The 22706-nt window shown below is 40.8% G+C and overlaps 1 protein-coding gene across 1 annotated transcript in view; it reads left to right on the top strand.

Annotated features, from left to right (window-relative positions):
- rph3aa (rabphilin 3A homolog (mouse), a) overlaps nt 1–22036 on the top strand; it is a 28973-nt gene extending 6937 nt beyond the window's left edge. Inside the window, exons 2-16 of the mRNA XM_084746274.1 lie at nt 8463–8585; nt 8797–8926; nt 10053–10136; nt 11135–11297; nt 12605–12784; nt 12922–13131; nt 13343–13422; nt 14186–14260; nt 16027–16136; nt 16962–17088; nt 17552–17605; nt 18981–19132; nt 19940–20021; nt 20120–20216; nt 21193–22036. Coding sequence (XP_084602400.1) covers nt 8470–8585; nt 8797–8926; nt 10053–10136; nt 11135–11297; nt 12605–12784; nt 12922–13131; nt 13343–13422; nt 14186–14260; nt 16027–16136; nt 16962–17088; nt 17552–17605; nt 18981–19132; nt 19940–20021; nt 20120–20216; nt 21193–21326 — 1794 coding nt within the window. The 5' untranslated portion in view covers nt 8463–8469 and the 3' untranslated portion in view covers nt 21327–22036. The remainder of the gene's footprint in view (nt 1–8462; nt 8586–8796; nt 8927–10052; nt 10137–11134; nt 11298–12604; nt 12785–12921; nt 13132–13342; nt 13423–14185; nt 14261–16026; nt 16137–16961; nt 17089–17551; nt 17606–18980; nt 19133–19939; nt 20022–20119; nt 20217–21192) is intronic.
- Nucleotides 22037–22706: the final 670 nt, after the last annotated feature.

Raw genomic sequence — 22706 nt, 5'->3', positions numbered from 1 at the left:
TCCTCCCCCTGCACACACAGTCTGTGTGTATGTGTGTATTTTTTGCATGACAATTTGTACTAATGTTGATGCCAGGTTGGTAGATGTCTTAATTGCTGAAGACCTACTTTACTGCAGTCGCCAGCAGCTGAGAAACAGTTGGAGAAAACAGGAGAGACAGACAGACAGAAGGAGAGTGATGAACTGTAAGAGGAAACATTAAAGAACAGAAGCTCACACTTCAAATTATCCTTATCTGACCTCAGAGAGAAAGAAATGTTGTGTTGGTCTGACTCACTGGATGTAGACTTTGGGTATAAGCTTGTCACTGGCCTATTTCAGGAGGCATCTGCTAACTGTGTGTTACCATTTTCAAACCTCCGTCACTTCAGAAAACAACAACCTCCGAGCTCGCAGCCTACATGCTGAAAATCACAAGTTACCACCTGGTTGCCAGAAGTACGAATGTAAACAAGCAAGTCCCCTTCAATACTGTTTTGTAGGGACACCATCTCTGCATCCTGAGTGGAGCACGATCCGAGATGATTGAAACTGACCTTTGGTAAGCCCCACCTCCAAACAGAAACTGTCCAATCATAACTCAGCAACTGTAATTATGGTGCTGCAGGTTTGTCAAGCCTTCCATTTCTCTACATGTTGAAGGTGTGCAGAAGGCGGGAGGCGATACTCTGGAGTCTGGACGGTGGCGTCTTTTTTATAGTCTCAAGAACATGAAACACAAAAGCACACATCTGATGAACGGATTAAACTCTGTGTTCATCTGCTCTAACATAAGATATGAGCGTTAGCATGTCTGGCCAACTAATGCTGCAGTAACTTTACCTCCAGACAAACTTGTTAGATCCCACTGCACCTGCATTTGTTCTGTGGGGGTTTGAGGAGGAGGATGTGGGCTGATGCAGAATCAAAGTGGGTCGACGATGATGCATCTCCCTCTGGCTCACTGTCTCAGGTCTAAGTCGGGTTAGTTTAGCTCTTATCCCAGCTGTCTTCCGCGATCGCAGTCCAGCTGGTCTGGCTGGGAGACCCGTCTCGAGGTCTGCTGCACTAATCGAGTCCCTGCGCTTCCTTTTCCGACGTTAATGAGTGTATTTCTGTCATTTATCATGTAGATATACCTGCTGTATTTCACTGCTGCTGAGATGTAAGCTAGCGTTAGCCTCAGTCTGTTAGCATTAATGTTATATCATGTACGCAGCTGTTTTGGTGAACAAGCAGTGCATTTGCTGCCTGGTGGCTGCGCTCAGGACAGGCAGGCGTTGGTGATCGGAGCAGAGGGATCAAAGTTAAGCAGTGGATTTGTCTTGTGGCAGTAAATGTACAGTTTGCCCACAAAGAACTTCCTGTGTTTTGTTTTTTCTCTGCTGGTAAAGTGAAGAGAGAGTCTGCGGGATTAAACCACATATTGAAATTGCAATATGATTTATTAGTCTGTAGACTCTGATGTGTAGGACAGGATGTCTCTGTCTCACCACATTAATTCATTTAAAAGTCTTTTTTTGACTGTGCAGCCCTAGTTCAGATTTAAGTGATGGACTGACAGCATCTTAAGCTGCTGCTGTGGCTAAACAAAACCAACTTTTTCTAAAATCCACATCTGGCATGTGCAGTTGCTCAATTATTACAGATGATTAAAGATGTAATTCCTTCCTGTCATTGATTTTTGATGGTCACAGTGAGGTTATGATGACATGAATCCTTCTTTAATGTATATGAAAACAACTGTGTGTGGGTGGATGAAAATTGCTTCATTACCACTCTCATCATCGTGGAGCGGTTAACACCCGTTTCACCCCGCAAGTTATGACCTATAATCTCAGAATGACACACACACACAGAGATTCATGTAAGTGCCCCCCCCCCAGAGGTCGTTCCGCCCCTCACTCAGCTGGCGCTATAAAACAGGTGTAAATCAGGCGCAGCTTCATGTGATGACATGTGTCCTTGGCGTGGCCTTCTCACTGGTGCTGCAGCGAGCCACATCACCCCCCACATCATGAACACACACAGTCAGGGTGTCCAACTGTCGTACAGGCCGAAGGCCAGTGCAGGATGAAATGCTATAATGCTTTGAGGTTTGATACGACAGCTTATAACCACAGGACAGGTCCACAGAAATATGTTTATAGATAATAACTTCACATTATTCAAAGGCATCCTGAATGCAAATTAACTTTATTTTATACAACAAAACAGATTATAGAGCTGAAAAAGTTAGTTTTGTTCAAAGTTCAAACACAGCATTAATATTAAGATGCTGATTTTTTATAGTGGTTACATGGATGTAACTCTAGTTCTATGAGTATGAACGAAGCAGTAATATGGGCTGTAACTTGAAGTTAAAGCTTTCATAGGTTGAATTGCCATTTCATTTAACTGCACTCATTCAGCCTGACATTAGGTTAATGTTTTTTCCTCATGTTTATTTTTATTGAAGCATTTGCATAATCGGCAAGTGATTTGGCAGCTTCACTTTCCATAAAATAAACCGATAGACAAGCGAAAGAACATACAAACACGGTAAAAGTTATACAAAAATAACTATTATCTACTGAACCAATGGTGGTTCTTTTCTCTGAGAAGATCGTCGGGAGATGAAAAAGAAAAAATCAAACATCAAACAACAAATTTCTGTTAATATGATGGACTGTTTGACGTCTTTGGTATTCAAACAATTCTTTAAATTGTGTCACATGTCAAATACAATAACTGTTCTTTTCAGTATCTGTGACAAAATAAATAAAAATACAACAAAATAAAAACAGAATCAGTTCAGTGAAACATACATGTGTGATGTTTGCATGGGGGACTGCTGTGATTTGTGGAACTGCAGGAAGCCGTGATGATTGGTCAAAGGACAAAATTGCAATATTGTGCAGAATTCATAGTGATTGGTTGAATTTCCGTTAGCTGTTGTAATCGCAACATTGCAACTTCCTGGAGGGACTGATGTGTCTCCAGATTCTTACCAATACACGGCCTTACTTACAGGTACAGCGCTTGAGTGACAGTATTTACTTTTCACCACTGTGAATCGAGCAGCGAGTCAGAGGTCAGAGTTCACCTCCTAACACTCACCTTAAATTAACATTTAAATGTAAATTTTTCTAATCTTCGCCATACTGTATTTGCAATGTGCTGATGTTGCAAAAAGTGAGAATTTCAGAACATTAAAGTTAAGCTGCGGTTTTGCAGAATCATCCAGTATCAGCGTTCTGATCTGGTGACGGGGCGGTCAGCATCATCACCCTCTTCTGCTGTCACCTCATAAATCAGCGACCTCCTCACACTAGTCATCTCAGCTGCATTTAACTTTGATCTCGTTCTTTCAGTGTCAGCTCTCTCAGCGGTGAGCTCAGCTCTCCTGTCAGTCCGATAAAAAGCCCGGATTAGTGCAGCTGAAGCCTCCAATCATCATGTAATCTCACGATCCTTTTTATTGCCACCCACAAAAAAAAAAAAAAAAAAGACCACCAAGGTACTTGAACAGAATCAATGCAACACAATGCATGTTGGCTCCAGCTTGGTTGTAGTGCTTTGCTGCACGAGCGCTGCACGTGAGACTCACTGGGGGGTCGTGTTGATACGCCATCATGTGTAAGCAGTTTCTGTCCTCTTTAGTGGATGACATTGAGCATCAGATTGGAGTGTCATGTCCTGCTGCAGAGCCCCGCTGCACATCGATCTACTGTAACTGCTCCGGTCAATAGGCAATCATGCTGCATGTGCCTGTCAGTGTGTGTGTGTGTGTGTGTGTGTGAGAGCGTGTGTGTGTGTGTGCATGTGACTGTGAGGGAGAGAAACAGCTGACCCCGACGATAATTCATGACTAATATGATATAAACTGTCATGAATGTAAGCGCTGACCCTCATCTGTCAGTTTCTATAACTGAGAAAGTCACACTGAGCTTCATTTTGAGGTACTTTGTTTGAGTATTTCCATTTTCTGTTACTTTATACTTTTACTCCATTACATTTCAGAGACCAAATATTGATCTTTTTACTCAACTACATTTAACTGGTAGCTTAGCTTAGCATAAAGACTGGAAACAGAGGCAAACAGGCAGGCAGGAAGTTACAGTGCTGGGACAAGAAATGGTACCACATATAACCCCAATAAAACCACAATGATGATGTAACGTGTTAATTAATGAGCCATAAGAAAACCCTTTATGGTTCCTCGTAGAACCTTTTATAAAGGTTTCACTCAGATCCAACATAAAGGGTTATACCTCGAACCATCGGTGAAAGGTTCTATCCATAAATTTGTTTTTTTATATTGCCAAGGGTTTTTTTTCTAGAACCCACCCAGGGGGTTCTACTGAGAACATTTTTATACTATGGTACCAATAACCCTTTAAGTACACCTGAAGAAAGAGTTCTTCAACAATTCTCAAAGAACTCTTTCTTCCAAAAAGGCTTCTTTGGCTGAAAAGGGTTCTTAATGGAACGGATTTTTACATAGAACCTACCCAAGAGGTTCTGCCAACAACCTTTTTATATTCTAGGGTTGTATATCCAGGCCACCCAGGGTGTTCTAACAAAAACCTTTTTTTATATTCCAAGGGTTTTTACCACAGCCTTTCAGGAAGAACCCCTTTGGAACCCTTATCTTTCAGAGTGTAGTAGTGACCAACATTTAAACACTTGAATGATTGTTCCAGGGTTCCTCAGGTGCTGTGAGCTCGATGCCCTTTGAAGGTTCCATAATCAGGAATTAATGGACGGCGGGAGGCCAGAACAGAGAACAGTTGCTTCTGCAGAGTCCATAAATTCCTGGTTCTGGACACCTCGCTGGCCGTTATCCTTCTTATTCCATGGACACCTGCCAAAGAAAAAAAAATGACACCATTAAATATTTTTATTGATCAGAATCTAAAGTTATTGACGAGCCATAATTCAGTTTCTCTGGTGTCAGTTATGTTTTACATTCCACCAATTTGTCATTTTCACATCGTCCAGTCTGTAACTGCACTGATCTGATGCATCATGACAGTGTGTGTGTGTGTGTGTGTGTGTGTGTGTGTGTGTGTGTGTGTGTGTGTGTGTGTGTGTGTGTGTGTGTGTGTGTGTGTGTAATCTGCTGAGTAGTGACTCACAGGCTGAAAGTGTCTGCCATTTCTGAACATTTCATTTCCCACTGACCCCACCTTTCTCTCTGACTCTGAACCCTTCAAGGCACACACACACACACACACACACACACACACACACACACACACACACACACACACTTCCTGACACACACACACACACACACACTGACACACAGAGGCATCAATCTGTCATGTTGTCACATTGTCCACAGTGATATCCACCCCTGACATTTACGTGCACTGAGGACAGAACATTTTTCAGAGAACAGAACAGGACGGGATGAGTAGGATGAGGAGGATGAGAAGGAACAAATGGTTGTGGTTAGAACCCTTTTGGAACCTTTTTTTTTAAGAGTGTAGAGAACTGATCCCTCTGATAATTTGTGGGGTTTGGACCTTCAGGACCCTTAAAGTTATTTTAGAAAGAGAACATAATGTGCTGACTGTGCGTAGAAAGCGTTCTTGTATTATTTAGAACGTGCAGTAGTTCCTGTGGTCGTCAGCGAGCAGCGTGCAGGATCAGTCACTCAGGGAGGTGTTGTCTGTTTCAGCAGCCTGGTGGGACCAGAGGCGAGAAGTTGAGGTCATGCTTTCCTCTTAACAATGTTCTTGTCAAAAAATAATGAGTGTGCTCGTCTCTGTGGCGAGAATGTCTTGAGGCGTGCACGATGCAGACCAGACTTCAATAACACGTTACCGCTAACAGTTCTCTCTCCACAGTCAGCAGTCAGCCTCAATTAACTCCCCGTTCTAAAGCAGCTGGACGAGCACACGGCGGCGTCTCGGACACGACCGGCAGATGTTTGGGAATTTAACGGCCGGAGGCGCTGGTGCAGCAGTAGGTGTGGTAGAGCTGAAATAAATCGTGGCTAATCAAATTAGCTCCTCTCAGACCTTTTAACCTGAGTGCCTCTGCGGCCGCGGCGCGCTGACAGCTGAGTGGACGATGACGTCTCTGCAGGATAAAACAGTGAGCTGCTCGTACAGTTTCATGTTGGTGGTCCGACACACCCACTGATTCTATTCTGTCATTTATTTCACATGAATTAACTCCAGTTTTTTATTTTCAGTCACTTTATTGTTTGTTTTAAAAATGATAAGCCATCGTGACCCAGTTCACATACAGGCCTCATCAATAAATCTCCATCCAGGGGTTCTACTGAGAACCTTTTTTAAATTCGAAGGGTTTTTACATAGAACCTACCTCAGGGGTTCTACAGAGAACCTGTTTATATTCTCTGGGCTTTACATAGAACCCATCCAGGGATTCTATTGAGAACCTGTCTACATTCTAAGGGTTTTACCTAGAACCGACACAGGTGAGGTGCAGTAGATTTAATTTATTCAAGGTGTGTCCAAATTCACATTTGCTGTCTTGGACCAGTACTGCAGGAGTGTCCTGTCCTGTCCTGTCCTGTCCTGCTCTGTCTTCTCCTGTCCTGTCCTGTCTTCTGTCTTCTCCTGTTGTGTCCTGTCCTGCTCTATCCTGTCCTGTCCTGTCTTCTCCTGTCTTCTCCTGTCCTCTCCTGCTCTATCCTGTCCTGTCCTGTCTTCTCCTGTCTTCTCCTGTCCTCTCCTGTCATGTCCTGTCCTGCTCTGTCCTGTCCTGTCTTCTCCTGTCTTCTTCTGTCCTGTCCTGCTCTGTCCTGTCCTGTCCTGTCCCGCCTCTTGCACCAGCAGCACACAGCTGGATTCACCCATCAGCTGTGCCCAAACACCCTGATTAATTCACGGGTGAGTTCAGGCAATAAGCCAATCAGCTGCACCAGGAGTGTAAGAGGAGGCGGCATCACGGCGGATTTATCAGGAAGAAACAAGAGAGGAGATTTTTAATGCTTGGAGGGGAAGCTCACTGGTAAATTTCATGTTCGACAATCCATCCAGTAGTTGTCAAGACTTTCACACAAAAACCCACAAATGTCAACTTCATTTTTCATTTCTGTGCACAGACTTACAGGACACATCGTCTAAAAGATGTTGAGATCAGTCCGGACGAAAACGGTTGGACCGACTCACTGATATTTGTTTGTTTTCGCTCAGGATGTTTTGTTGTGTTATTTTTTTCACCCCAGTTTTGTTGTATCCTGTACAGTGATGATAAAGGCTTTCTGTTCTGTTCTAGTTGTGCCTCTAGTGGGGATAAAATTGATCAAACACACATCAATAAGAACACATGCAGAACAAGAGGACAGTCAGTCACATCTACGTTACACTGAGGATTACAGAGAGGTTGTTCTCTTCTCTGATAGTGCAGAAACTGTCAGTTGTAGTGTTTCATGAGCCGTGGTCAAGCTGTGCATGTGCCTGCCATATGTGCATGGACACTCTGCGGGATACAGATTAAATCTGTAAAACCGTCCCAAAGCAGCAGAGCAGTTATTTAAGTTCCATCTGTAGCCTAAAGGGCTGCGGCTCATAATTATGCACACAACAAATATAGCCACCTTGATCGAGTCTTACATAACCTAATTTCTTTCCAAAATAGGTACACAGGCGTCTTTACACACATCAAAAAATGGCTGTGGGTTGGTGGAAACAGCAGAAACAAGTTTTTTGAATAAAACCCAAACTGTCACAGTTTTCTTTGAATATTTTACATGAAGTAAACGGGGTGACAGTACTGTGGATTCAGACTATTAATGTTTAAATGGATTCGTTAATTATTCTGATAGTAGCTGCATTATTGTGAGCAGATAAACATGTTTTTCCTTTATTTTATCTTTAACTTTGTTTTAATTTGTTTTGCTGCAAGAGAAACCTAACAGGGTCTCACAGTCTGGTTTTACTTAGTATTTTTAAGGGTTATTAACTGATTTTGCATCAGTGTTCAACCTAATATTTAGTGTTCAACCTAATATTTAGTGTATTCAGTGTAATATACTGAGCATTATGTTGGTGCTGATAGCATAATTTTGATTAGTAGAAGTAAAAAATCTTAAAGCTCAAAATTTTACTTAAGTTTGAAATTTTTCCCAACTTCATCTAGTTTGCAGTTTTTGTCCCTGTGAGATGGTTCGCTGGTCAGATTTGGCCTCCAGGCTGGTAGTTTGAGATGCATGAACAAAATGTATGAGATGATCACTTGGTTATTAAGTCATCATGTGACCCGTTGTGTTGTGTTGTGTTGTGTTGTGTTGTGTTGTGTTGTGTTGTGTTGTGTTGTGTTGTGTTGTGTGCAACAGTTTTTTTTGCAGTTGCTCAGTGTTGCTTTAAGCCCCAAATGTTTCCAGCTGTGCTCCTGTCCTCACGTTTTAGCGTCTCGCTGCACTTTTTGGAGTTCCTGGCCTTTTGTCTGAGCTGCGTTTTTACTTTGCATGCCACTTACGCTCTGTGTGTCTATTTTTGTGTGTTTGTGTGTGTCATTAGGTGGACGATGAACATGTCTGGCGGCGCCCCGGGGGAGGAGCTCACGGATGAGGAGAAGGAGATCATCAACAGTGTCCTGGCTCGAGCTGCCATGATGGAGAGCATGGAGCAGGAGAGGATTGAGTGAGATGGAAAACTATTGTCTCTGTTGCACAGAATCACACACACACACACACACACACACACACACACACACACACACACACACACACACACACGCACACACACACGCACGCACGCACACACACACGCTCACTTAGCCGGATGATTTTTTTGGTGTGAAACCTGTGCCAAGTTTGTGTCTGTGCTCACATTTGTTTGCATGGGTTCTCAGGCGTCTCTCCAGCCGCCTGGATAATATCAAGAGGACGGCGTGTGGTGACGGACAGTCTCACTGTCTGCTGTGTGGGACGGCTTTTGGACCACAGGGGGTCACAGCTGTCCTCTGCATGCAGTGCAAGAAAGTAGGTGGATATCTGCATTATTTCTGCTTCAATAACAAAAGACAACAGACGCTGTAAAAAGGAACTGCTTGTTTTTAGGGATAAAAATTTTGTGCATTTTTCTTCACAGATATTTGAACACATTAAAAGTCAATAATCAATTAATCATTAATAATTAGTAAGCCACAAAACACTAATCTTTGTCTCTGTTTAGGTGCATTTTCATCTGTCTTTAACAGAGCAAGGCAGAACAAATCAAACCATGAGAAAACCTGTGAGCTCCGAAAACTGGCACACAAAAAATATATTGTCAGTTAATACATTAATAACTAATAATTAAGATACTTATTTACTACTTTAAGTTTTATTAACTTGAATTTATAACCAATATAACTATTTTCATCAAAAACATTTTTTCACTGACAACAAACGAGAAAATAATAAGACAGAAAGTAATTTACGATGACGAGAACTATGACAAAATCTACTGATACTAAAAATTAGACAAAAATGTTGTAAGTGTAAATCTGTTTTTTTTTAGTTGACAAATCCACTGTAGATTTTGTTGACTAAAATGTTATATTTATTCACCTAAAACTAAAACATTTGACTAAAACTAAACAGCATTTCAGTCAAACAGCTGTGACTTAAACTGAAGAAAAGTTTCCTGTGAAAATTAACTGTGTTTATGTTAAATTAATGAGAAAAATTACTTGATTCCACTGCATTCCTGTGTGATTTTTTTTACAGTGTAGCTCCCAGAGGATGTGAGGGCGTCTCTGCACGGACAGGATTTCTGTTTACTATATTTTCTATCGTGTTGTGTGGATCCTGAGAGGTTTCCTATGGCGATAAGCAGCCAGTGGCCCATATGCTAACTAGTAGCGACACGCTCTGTGTACATCCTGGTCTCATGCATGACATTCTGTTTCTTGCTGCTTTCAGTAACTAAGTCAAGAGGTTAATGCTGCGTGAACTGTAAAAATATATGTGCTCTGTGCACCTGCCATCAAGAACTAAATCTGTGCAGGATTAAGCTTCTCTCTCTCTCTCTCTCTCTCTCTCTCTCTCTCTCTCTCTCTCTCTCTCTCTCTCTCTCTCTCTCTCTCTCTGTGGAAGTATGATGTATGTAATTGCCTCTTTGCAGCACATGTGCAGCAAATGTGGGATTTCGAGCAACAGCAGGACGTGTCCAGTGTGGCTGTGCAGAATCTGCAACGAGCACATAGAGGTGAGGAGGAAGGAAAGATGAAGAACAGAGTGGTGTTATTTATGTCATTATGTCGTCCTCCTTCCTGCAGAACAGGAGCTTTTCTCATCATATGAACCATTTTCTGCCTTTTAGACTCACACAGAATTGCATTTCACTGTCCAGTGACCTGCAAAATTACCCTCCATTGATACTCCTTCAGAATCCAAAGTGATTAATAAGCCACGATTTATTTAAAGATTTATTTAATTTAAAAAATATATAAGTAGATGTAATATTTTGATTAATATAAAACATGAAGTACGCAGTTATACAATGCTGTTTTGATGAAGCGGCGTTTGTTGAGCTCTGTGCCTCAGGGAGCCCAGACTCTTTAAATAAATGCTCCCTCCTGTCACTCATACACAGAATAACTACTCTGTAATCCTGCAAACACAAACTCATCATGTGTCCGGTCCATAAAATAAAAGAATGAAGAAATTAACAGTTGCTTTATCAGTAAAATAAAACAATTAATAAGCCATTTTATTCATATTCAATCATATAAATTCACACAGAGAAACACCACCTCTGTCACTCCATTCCTCTCCTCTCACTCCAGCCTCCACAGTCACTCAGACTGCAGCTCCACATTTAAACTTCCTCCAAACTTTCTCTTGAAATTCAAGTTCACAACTTTTTTTCTCCCATAAATGAGTTCAGTCGAAGGCGTGAGCTCATTTCACTCTTTTTCAGGTGGTGATTTTGAAGTGCTGTGTTTCTTTCAGTATCAGAAGCCCTGAGAGGCAAGTGAGAAAAAAAAAAAAACTTCCTAAGTCAGATCTTTATTAGTTTTCTCTGCTGTGTTTATGACTTAAAGGGATAGTTCACCCAAAAATGAAAATTCAGTCATTATTTCAAAGGAAACCTGCAGATGATGCCGTCACAGTACATCACTGTGTATGTTGTGTGTCATGTAGTTCTGCATTTTAAGCCTTCAGCTGATTCTGTTTATTATTGTTCTATCTGTGTTCCTGCAGGTCCAGAAGCGTTCAGGCGCTTGGTTCTTCAAGGGACGGGACCAGCAGCGTCTGCCCGCCCCCCTCCCTCTGTCCAGACCTCAACAGTCCAGCATCGAGAACAGTTCTCCTCCAGGAGGCCACGACGGACCGCAGGAACCCTCAACACCTCATCAGAGATACGGTAATCATAAAAAACATACAGAGACATACAGAAGGTTTGAAATAAAAATATATTAAAATTCATTCTAATGACTATACAATTTTGTATTTAGTACTTCTATTACTCCTTCTTATCAGTAGTTTGTGTTTTAGTGTATTTAAAATAAAAATAAAGATTCTTCAGTTGTAAGTTTGTTTTCTTCTTCAGTACATTACAAGACAATAAATAATAGTGTAAAAATATGCTTTGATTAATAAAAAAAAAATAGTTTAATTTTGTTTAGTTTATTTGCACATAATATATAAAGACATTATTGACACATGTATTATTGAACGTTCCTGACCACAGTTACTGTCATTTTCACATCACCTTACATTATCTTCATGCATGCATATACACATTAAATACTTTATAAATAAAAAAGTCATCAGGTCATAGTTATCAGAGACAGCTTCAGTTAAAGTGAACACTGTTAAGTATTTGTAATAATCGTAGTATTGGTGGTAAATAGAGCTGCAAAGACAAAACACACATCTAAATGGCAAATGATGGCGTTCATGTTTCATTACTGACACTGTGGCCACAGGACACAAACGTCTCGTGTTATTACAGAATGAACTGCACAAAACACAAAGTGTCGTCGTCTGTTAGCTCCTGATAACAAGCTGGCTGCTCGTGTCACTTTTGGACTGTATTTTGACGTTTGAAAATCATGTGCAGATGCTGGTGTTCCAAAAGAAACGGTGCCAACATCCGTCCTGTTAGTCAGCGATACGGAGAAAATCATCTGTGCTTTTGTCTCTTCACTGTCTTGACACCTGCAGCAGGCGAGCAGCTATTACTGAGTAAATTAATCAGGAAAGTTTGCAGCAGTTTCCACCATCGTACTTTATATTAAATCATCTTGACTTGTTGCTTTATTTGAATATTTATTTTTCAGACAACTTTTAACTTAAATATCTCTACTTTCTACTCCTTACATTTGAAAATGACAAAAAAGACACTACAAGATGAAAATGATGTACAAGACGTAACAAGACAAAAAATTACGTAAAAGACAAAATGAGATTAGTTTTACTTGAGTAAAGAATGTGTGTTTTACCATCTCTGAGTAGTAATACTTGTAGAGGTATTTGCAGCAAAACATGTGAAATTAAAAGAATGAAAGTCCTCATTATGCAGCAGTGTGACCTCTGTGTGTGACATTAAATTACAGTGCTGTATTATGTATGAACTACTGTTTAAGCAGCACTTCATGCTGTAAGTTGCTGGTCCAAATGAAGCTGTCAGTGTCTGTTGTGGTGGCCGTGATATTCTGGTCTCCTCAGAGCCGCAGCAGCAGCAGCAGTCGTCCTGTGGATCAGAACAATGGGAGCAGACAGCAAGAACAACAGCTGACAGCTGTAATGAGAGTCAGTCCTCTCCAGCAGCTGTAACGAAGACTGAGAGACATGTGTTAGCCTCCAAACCACCTCGGGCAAACGCGCAGCAGGTCGCCCCCACCTCAGGTGAAGCAGCACTGCTCCTTCTAAGAATAAGCCCAACGCCACGGGGCCGCTTTCAAAAGATTTATCGTCAACATCAACATATAAAAAGATGCTTCAGACTGTCATTAAGTGCTGATTTTGTCTCATGATGTCACCAGCTCCTGCTGCAGATGTGGAAAACAAACGCCCTGAGAGGGAAGAGACGGTGTCTCCTCCAGCTGTGGAGGAAAAAAGACAACCTGTTATGTCCAGTCCACATATTCCTGCAACCAGAAATGTTAATCCACCGGTCAGCAACCCCGCTCCAACACCACGACCCCCGCCTGATCGGACAGAGGACGAGGACGAGTACGACTCCGATGATGCCAGTAAGACTGATTTCCTCTTAGAGAAAAGTGTCTTTACCAAATCCAGATGTTGAACAGAATCATTTCCTCTCTGTGGGCCTGCAGCTGTAAAATAAATTCCCAGTGGAGCGATGAAGAGAAACAAATCAATGTTTATCTGTTTTAAAATGAAGCTGGTTTCTCCAACAGGAGTCGTGTAAAAGTTCAGACTCCTGTGTTTTTATTCTCGCAGCCACTCTGGGTTCTCTGGAGTTCAGCCTCCTTTACGAGCAGGAGAACCACACCCTGCACTGCTGCATCATTAAAGCCAAGGTAAACACACACACACACACACACACACGAGATGAGATGAGACAAGACGAGACAACACAGGGTGGGACACAACAAGAAAAGACAGGACAAGCAAATAAAAGGCAACACAAGACTAAACAAGAAAAGATGGAAAAGACAAGACAAGAGAAGACAAGACAACGAAAGATGGGACAAGATGGGACAAGAAATGAAAAGACAAGACAAGACAAGGACAGATGGGACAAGACAAGTTGGGACAAGAAAAGATGGGACAGGACAACACAACATAGGACAAGACAAGGCAGACAGGACAATACAAATGAGACAAGACAAGATGGGACAGGACAAGAAAAATGGGACAAAAGACAATAAAAGATCAGACGAGACAAGAAAAGACAAGACTGGACAAAACAAGACATGAAAAGATGGGACAAGACAAGATAGGGCAGGACGCAACAAAACAAGATGGGACAAGACAGGTCAGGACAGTATAAAAAGACAACCAAACAAATTAGAAAAAAAAAGGAAGACGGGACCAAACAAGGTAGACAAGACAAGACAGGACATAACAAAACAAGACAAGACAACATAGGTTTGGACAAGACAAGAAGAGACCAGACCAGACAAACCAAGACCAGACAAGAAAAGACAGGACGTCTCCAGTATGTGTAAATTAGATCAATCAGTGACTCTGAGGAAAATGTTAGAACAACATTAAACTTGTGTAAATACAGAAACACCGTCCTCACTGATTCTGATCATTATCTTTCTTTCTGTCTCTCAGGGTTTGAAGCCGATGGACTCAAACGGACTCGCTGACCCGTACGTTAAACTGCACCTCCTACCTGGAGCCAGTAAGGTACAACCATGTTCATTTATTTGTTTGTTAGTCTGTTTGGGAGTTTTGGGACAGAACTCCACAAAAAGTTCAGTTTCACACAAACTTTTGTCTTAATTCCACAGGATGAACTTATTCGTTTATTTATACATTTCTTGACACGTTTCTGACCACATGAGAGTTTAAGCTGACTGTTTATTCTCCTTTTAGCTCTGTTTTGGTCTTCATGTTCTTCATCAGCTAATTATTCACTTTGTTTGGCTGCTGTTTGGTGATGGGCAGGTACTGTCACACAACATCTGATTCAAAATAGATCAAAATCACTCTGCAGAGCTGTGGAGTTCCGCCCACGTTCAGCCAAGTAATTTGACCTCTTGTTCATAGAAAAATACTGATCAAGGTTGGCGGCAGACAGTCCAAACCAGTGTGAGTGACAGACTAGAAGGTGACCAGTGTGTAAGATCTAGTGACATCTAGTGGTGACTGAGGTTGTAGATTATAAACTCGTTGCCTCACCCTCCCCTTCCAAGCATGTAAACGTCGGGCTCCGGAGCCACACGTGGCTCTTTAGCTGCCCTCCAGTGGCTCCCTGTGACTTTGGCAAAAAAATTGAAATTTTTTTTTTTTTTTTAACATTTTAATTTTCATTTATCATTGTTGTAGGGCTACACTGTAAAAACAGAAAACCCTGCAAAAGCTCAAACTTAAAGGCAGCATACTGCAACAGATTTTTGAGTTCTGAACCCAACACAAAGTCTGAAGTTTTGAAAAAAGTTAGACCTAATTGAGATTTAAGTTTTCATCTTTGGATAAACGTAAATCTTTGAGTTTTAGAAACCCCCAAAAAGTTGTATTTGAAAACTCACTGAGTAAATTCATTGAGGTAAATGATGGTTAAAAATGTCCATTTCCAATTTTCAGTTAAAACCATTAAATTTTCAGGCACCAGAATAATGACAAATCTCAATTTAAGATTATAGATCAGCAAAACTTTTTAAAGCCAACAGTTTAAGTTTGCCTCAAAATTCAGAAATCTATTGCAGTGTCTTGCCTTGAAATGTTGAGTTGTCTCATTTTTTACAGTGTAAAATGATTCTTACATTCTTTAACTGTAAAAAAAAACAATGTCGCCGGTACACCAACAAAATATTGGTGGTTCATCTTCTTGAGTCTCCATAAACTCGCTATGGATGACTTTCTTGTTTTTTTGGGCCAAAAATAGCTCTTTTGATGATAAAAGTTGCAAACCCCTGATGTAAGGGAGCCTCTGATGGCCACAAGACTTTGAAGGCAGTATCTAAACCTGCACTCAGCTAACTCTAAGGTAATAAAAACACAACAGACAGTGATTATACACCAGTGAAAACATATTTATGAATATTAAACTCCATTTCTGCCAATAGATCCTCACACACTGGCCCTTTCAGAGCTGTATGGAGCCGTCGGTTGATGCACTGTGAAGAAATGTTGTGTTCACTGAGCTCATAACAGCACACGGCCTCTGAAGAAGGTGTAGGAGTGACTTTATTCAATTTAGGATGCACTTAAATTACATGATGTAGCAATAAGCCATCGACTAATGCTCACGGCAGCAAATATATGAGCCCACACACTGTTGGTGCATGACTGATGACTTTCCATTACTGTCTTATTATCCTGACTGAACATCTTACTCAACAATTTAAAGTTTCATGTTCTGATGAGCGCCGGTTCCTCAGTTATTTAGTCACGGCTCTGAATCAGCAACATGTCTGATGTTTGTCTTGTTCTGTGTTACTGTTCCTCAGTCGAACAAGCTTCGCACCAAGACTCTTAAGAACACTCTGAATCCGGTGTGGAACGAGACTCTGATCTACCACGGCATCACTGACGATGAAATGTCACGCAAAACTCTCCGGTAAGAACAACCTCAGCCTAAGTTTACAGACATCCTCTGTCATGTGGACAAATATCTTCTCTCTCTCTTCTCTCTGTGTGTGATTACTGCAGTAACTTCAGTTACTGTGTTCTTCCATCGTTTCACTGCACTGATGTTGAGTTACTTCAGATTTGTTTTGCATCACTTCAAAGTGAAGCGACTGTGATTTGTTTCTGTGTAATACAGAATATTGGCAATTATTGACCCTTCACTAAACCAAACAGCAACTGTCCAATCATAGCTTAGCAACTGTAACTAGGACCTCTCAAACTTTCCATTTCTGTCCATGTTGAAGGTGTGCAGGAGGCTGAGAAGAGTGATACTTGACTTCTTGGCTGACTCAAGTCGAGTTAGCATTAGCATTAGCTTACACCAGCAAGCTACACTTATGAAATCTATCTGTGAGTCGTTATTTAAGCGACAAAATCCACCGTCGTCAGTTAGAAATGAGAAGCTGCTTTTGTTTAACTTCTCTAAGGAATCACGGACCTCATGTTTCAACTGTTACTCCCAGTTTTGATGTCAGATCTGCCGCCATTATCACTGTAAACTGCATAAATGCAGTGCGAGAATGGAAGGTTTGGCAGGCGTAGCAACAGTAACTAAGGAGGGCAGAGCTTAGCAAAGGGTCAGTTGCCAGTAGTGTTTTCTGAAGCAAACTCCCACACACAAATGAAGTCATTTTAAAACTAATTGAGGATCAGTCCGATCATGGCACAAGAGAAAACTGGTACAGAACTGTACACTGTCCTAGTCATGTAAAGGTAAAAGAGTCTCATACGTCCCGCTGTCGTCTGTCTCCAGGCTCTCAGTGAGTGACGAGGACACGTTTGGACACAATGAATTCATCGGAGAGACACGAGTCGCCCTGAAGAAGCTGAAGTTTGACCAGAAGAAGAACTTCAGTGTTTGTTTGGAGCGAGTGATCCCGGTGAGCCTGAGAACCACACTGACATCTCACACTGTTAAAGAGTGTACAGAACATTAACATTAAAGGAGCAGTTCACCTAAATCACCTGTGAACTACTTCAGAACTGCTTACTTAAGATCTAGTGTCACTGGACAGAGATGTTGTTCAGTTTTAGATGTAATTTAAATGAAACTCCACTTACTCCCACTGTTCAGAAGCCTCAGGACCGTTACGTTAAAATCAGAGTTCTTCTATTGCAGTATGTTGCCTTGAAATTTTGAGTTTTCTCAGCTTTTTTGTTTTTACAGTGGAAGCGCAGCTCCCAAAGTGTTGAACTACAGTGTCTTTTTGTTGGCTGCACTGTGTCGACTCTTTGCACATTCGATCATACAATTTTCCTCTGGTGTTCACAAAAGCAATGATGATTCTGGTAATGATGATAATTATGATAATAATGAATATTCCTGGTTTGTTCTCCTCTCAGGTGAAGAAGGCTGTAGGAGGACCGGCACGTGGCATGGCTCTTTATGAAGATGACGTAAGACACTCACATGGATGACTTTTCTTCTGCACACATGACGATTCAAGTAAAATCCACAAAGTGTAAAGTTATTAAGTTAAAGGATAAGTCTGGTGATATTCTACATTTTTCCTCCCTTGAAAAGTCCAAAGCCTGATATATCTCATTCCTCTGTGCTGTTTATATATAGAGAAGCAGGGATGTGATACTGACCTTCATAAGCAGATCAGGTTAGAACCGGGACATGATTGATTAAATTTCTTCATCAATATCATTTTAATATTCACCGTTTCCGCTATCGATTACATTCATTCAGCCAGTCATGGTGGGAACTCGTCCTGAAGTGTCCTGGGTTTCATGTTACCGCGTATAAAAATGATCCCAGTGAGTTCTACACAGATTTTAAAGGGAGAGATTATTTTAAGTGGGCTTACGAGGGGTACCAGCATGGAGGCTGACCAGTGATCTGCTGTGGACAGGGTCTGCAGCAAACGTATTTTAGCCAGCATTATCAGTTTGAAGTGTATGCTAAATTTAGACAACTTAAGAGCTTAAGTTGGGTTCAAAACTCAAAAATCTACTGAAATTTTAAGTTCTCCACTACTTTTTTTTACAGTGTAAAGTGATTCTCCAGCTGTAAAAACTATGTAGCCTATACACCAAATAAAAAAAAAAAGTTTTAATATTTCATCAACTAAAATGGCTCGCTGTGTTTCTCTTCTTGGGTTTCCATAAACTCGCTGTGGATGCCAAGTTAAAAAACAAAAACCAGAAAAGTCTTCAGGGTAAAGAGAGAATTTAGTAGCTGAGGCTCCTGACAGATTTTCTTTTTGTTTAATTTGGCCAAAAATGTCTCTTTTGATCTCTTTGAAAGGTTTCTGACCCCTGTTTTATACCATGAACACACAAACCCTAGTTTATTTTGGCACAATCCCACACACACCGTTCTGCTGCCAGAAAACTCACTAGAGCACTAAATGTGGATTAATCCGCCACTGAAAATAGTCCCCGAGAAATATACTATTTCCTCCTGTTTGAGTAACGTTTGATAAAAACTGCAGTGGCCAACTGCTTGAGGAGATTACATAAAGTATTTAGAAACAGACTTAACGTTAATGTAAAGAAGTTAACCCTGTTGCATAATGATTTATATGTAGATAATTTTGTACTTAAGCACGTACATTATCCTCCATTAGTACATATTATAATAATCACGTTTAATCCCTCCTGAAACTGTCTGTGTACGGGGCAAAGGAGCATTAAGATCAGCAAAATGCAGTAAAGTGAAACACTATGACTGTGTGTGTGTGTGTGTGTGTGTGTGTGTGTGTGTGTGTGTGTGTGTGTGTGTGTGTGTGTGTGTGTGTGTGTGTGTGTGTGTGTGTGCGTGCAGCTGAACGAAGGCGAGGATTCGGAGGAGAGGGGTCGTATCCTGGTGTCACTGACGTACAACAGTCAGCAGAGTCGTCTGATTGTGGGCGTGGTCCGCTGTGCTCACCTGGCCGCCATGGACTCCAACGGATACTCGGACCCCTTCGTCAAAGTGTAAACGCTCCTCCTCATCCTCATCTGTACAGATCAACTCTCACCAAGACTTGCCAGATTATTGTTAAAGGACTAGTCTGACATTTTTGGAACATACATTATTCGCTTTCTTGCTGACAGTTAGATGAGAAGATCGATATGATAAATATGAAGCTGCAGCCACGAGACAGTTTTCTCATTTACTCTTGGCAAGAAAATGAATAAACATGTTTCAGACATGTTATTGCAGGAGTTAAGAGTAAAAGTCAAATTAATATGATTTTTGTGGGAGAAATAAAGAAAGAAAAGTTTTCTGATGCTGTCATGCTGACCTTTATTTCACTAAAATTCAACCTGAATCATTTTGTATCAGTTTTTTCCCCAGTTATAGTTCATGACTGATAATAGTTGTGGACTGACGGGGGGCTCAGACTTTTTTTTTTTACTTCTGAAGGGGCCAGAAAAAGTTTGGGAACCACTGCTATAATGCAGGGTCTAAAGTTCAGAGTGAAAGTTCATTTCAAGTCCTTTCCAGAGGAGCTGAGCTCCCCTGTAATTTGAAACCATGGATCAATACATGGATGGAGAAATAGGTGCAGTACATTTGCTACCTACAAATCTTGGTTGTTGAAGGTGAAAATGACAACGTGCGTCAGAAACTATCAGTGACGATTTCACTGAGCACCACTTTCTGACTTTGTGTAAAAAAGGTCCACAGAGGTTTAAACACGCTATTTTCTTCCAGTCATTTAGACCACAAATGTTACACATGTTGAATTATAATATGTTTAATATTCTAACATTAATTTTGAATCTTCTGTGCTGTAGATGTCTGAAGCCAGATATGGGGAAGAAAGCTAAAAACAAGACACAGATAAAAAAGAAAACCCTGAACCCAGAGTTTAACGAGGTCAGTTCTTTCTAAACTGTTGCTTTAAATTTGCTCACACTGAACTTTACCATCTTCATGGATTTGGTAATAAACTCTGTCATTTCACTGTGTTTCAGGAATTCAGTTATGAAATAAAGCACGGCGAGCTCGCCAAGAAAACCCTCGACATCTCAGTCTGGGACTACGACATGGGAAAATCCAATGATTTCATTGGTAAGTGTGGATACGGTCTTGCAATCGCATTTCCTCATCCATCATCCTTCATTACTACAATCTGTCATTTTCGCAGAGCTAGCGGCGCTTTTTTCTGCACTGATCCAAAATCCAACGGTAAAATCCAACCAGGTTTTTGTGAATGGAGCTACTCTGCCCTGCAAAGGAAATCATTTTTCATTTAATCATTTTTGCGACATCTTTTGTCATGTGGACAAATGTCTTCTCTCAAATGTGTTTTATTTTGGAGAAATATAGGAGGTCGAAATTACAGTAACTGAAAAAAAACAAAACAAAAAAAAAACGCAGAGAAACCAAACTACTGTAACTTCAGTTACTGTATTCTAACATCAAATATCTGCTAGAAAATGAGGAAAAGTGTGCATTATACTCTCATTATACTCCCATTATACTTTCATTTGATGTCATTATCAGACTGAGGATTTGATCATATTTGTTCTTATTCTGCTTTTTAAAGATAAAGTGATCAGATAAAATGGAAGTTACTGCCTTCAGCTTTGGTATGACCCATTATTTTTTGGTAAGCTCTACAAAGGCAGAATGCAGGAACTTCCTAATATGGTCAAAGGTCAAATCAGAGGTCAGGATTAATATGTAGAAACAATAACCTGATATAAAGCTATAAAATTGCCACATATCCAATTATCTGCCTGCAACTATTTTGGCTCGACAACAAGAAAAGTTTCTGCCTTTTTCCTTCGTAAGGCAATGTAGTGATGGTAAGTTCCAGGCTGCAACACTCCATTTGAAAATGTTAGCATGCTAACAAGCTAAACTAAGACGGTGAATATGGTAAACAACAGAATATTGCAACTGTGGGAATGTTAGCATGTTGGAATTAACTTTTTGCCCAAAACATCAGTTTGCATAAATTCAGCCTCACAGAGCTGCTAGCATACATGTTCACTCTTATTCTCATTCACATATTAATGTTGAATTTTATCTCCGCCTCCAGGAGGATGTCAGTTGGGCATCCAGGCTAAAGGCGAGTGTTTGAAGCACTGGTACGAATGCCTCAAGAACAAAGACAAGAAGATCGAGCGCTGGCATGTTCTGCTGAACGACAACACCGTCCAGTTTGAGGATTAAAAGGTCTTCCCCCTCGCCTGTGTGTTTTCTTTCTCTGTCGTTCTCCCTGTAGAATGTCGTCTTCCAGTGAGCTCGGATAGACAAGTTATTATTATTATCACTATTATTATTATCATCCTCTTGCTTTTATGTAGTTTGTCCCAAAGTGCATTGTGCAAGTTGCGTTTCCAACAGTTTTCAGGTGACCAACATGGATGTTGACCTCGGGGCTCTTTGTAATAAGGAGTGACCACACTGCTCATCTCGCCATTTTCACTGTTATCATATCATAAACTGGCATAAATAAACCTTAGCTGGCACGCGGCAATGATTGAATAATGTTTATCATATTTTATGGAGTAGATAAAAGCCTCGGTATCGTTATCATTCAGATGGTATGTTATGATGTGTGCCTCGATGCTCAGACCCAGCAGAGGGAAATCCCAGTTTTCTGTCTCTGACCTCTTTTCCTCATGTTGATCTGTGCTCGTGTCAGATGAGATCATGTTATGTGTTATCAGATGATCTATGACCACGTTGTTCGAGTGCTTGCATCACCAAAACATTAATTTCACTTGTGTTATTGTACCGTGCATCATGCATATGTTAAATATTCACATGTAGAGATGTTTGGTTACTAAAATGATGTGAACAAACTCACTTTTTTGTTGTTGATGTGAAAAGCGTTTGAGTTTTGATACAGTTAACATGTCGGTTTCTTTATCACCGCAGTCATGAGCCTCGAAATCCTCGATCTGATTTGATTTTCATGGTTTTTTTATCGGTGCAGGTGTCATATCAAGTCTTGATTTGTAACAGATTATTAGTTTTATGCCTGGAGATCTGTCATTTATAGATTCAAATTCTTCTTTAAAAGACGAGCTAAGTGTGATATAACTGCCAATTTTTATTTTTTGAAAAGTTACAATGGCGTCCTGCATTCTTCACAGCAGAGTTGTGTGAAACACTACTTACCACGAATTAATGTTATCAGCGGAAAAACTTAGCTAGCTGCTAGATAACCGTAGCGATGGTGAAGAGCGAGGGTCAGTCAAAGAACTTAACCTAAGCTAAGCCCCACCTCTGAACAGCAACTGTCCAATCAATGCTTAGCAATCGTAACCAAGGCAGTAATACTTGGTGTCTCATGAGTTTGGACAGTGGCATCTTTTTTGTAAACTTTCAAAAAGATAAAAACACAAGAGCACATGGATTAAATGGCGTCTTTATCTGCTAGAAGAAACACTTAGCTAGCTGCTAGATAACTGTGGCGACGGTGGAGAGCGAGGGTCAGTCAAAGAACTGAGCCTATGCTAAGGCCCACCTCCGAACAACCAGCTTAGCAACTGTAACTATGGCAGCAATGCTTTTTTGTAGCCTTCCAAAAGTTAAAACATGAGA

This window comes from Lutjanus erythropterus, chromosome 20, assembly GCF_056507025.1.
Source record: "Lutjanus erythropterus isolate fLutEry1 chromosome 20, fLutEry1.hap2, whole genome shotgun sequence".
Taxonomy (NCBI): domain Eukaryota; kingdom Metazoa; phylum Chordata; class Actinopteri; order Lutjaniformes; family Lutjanidae; genus Lutjanus; species Lutjanus erythropterus.
The sequence above is the reverse complement of the archived record's forward strand: the minus strand, read 5'-3'. Positions and strand labels throughout refer to the sequence as shown.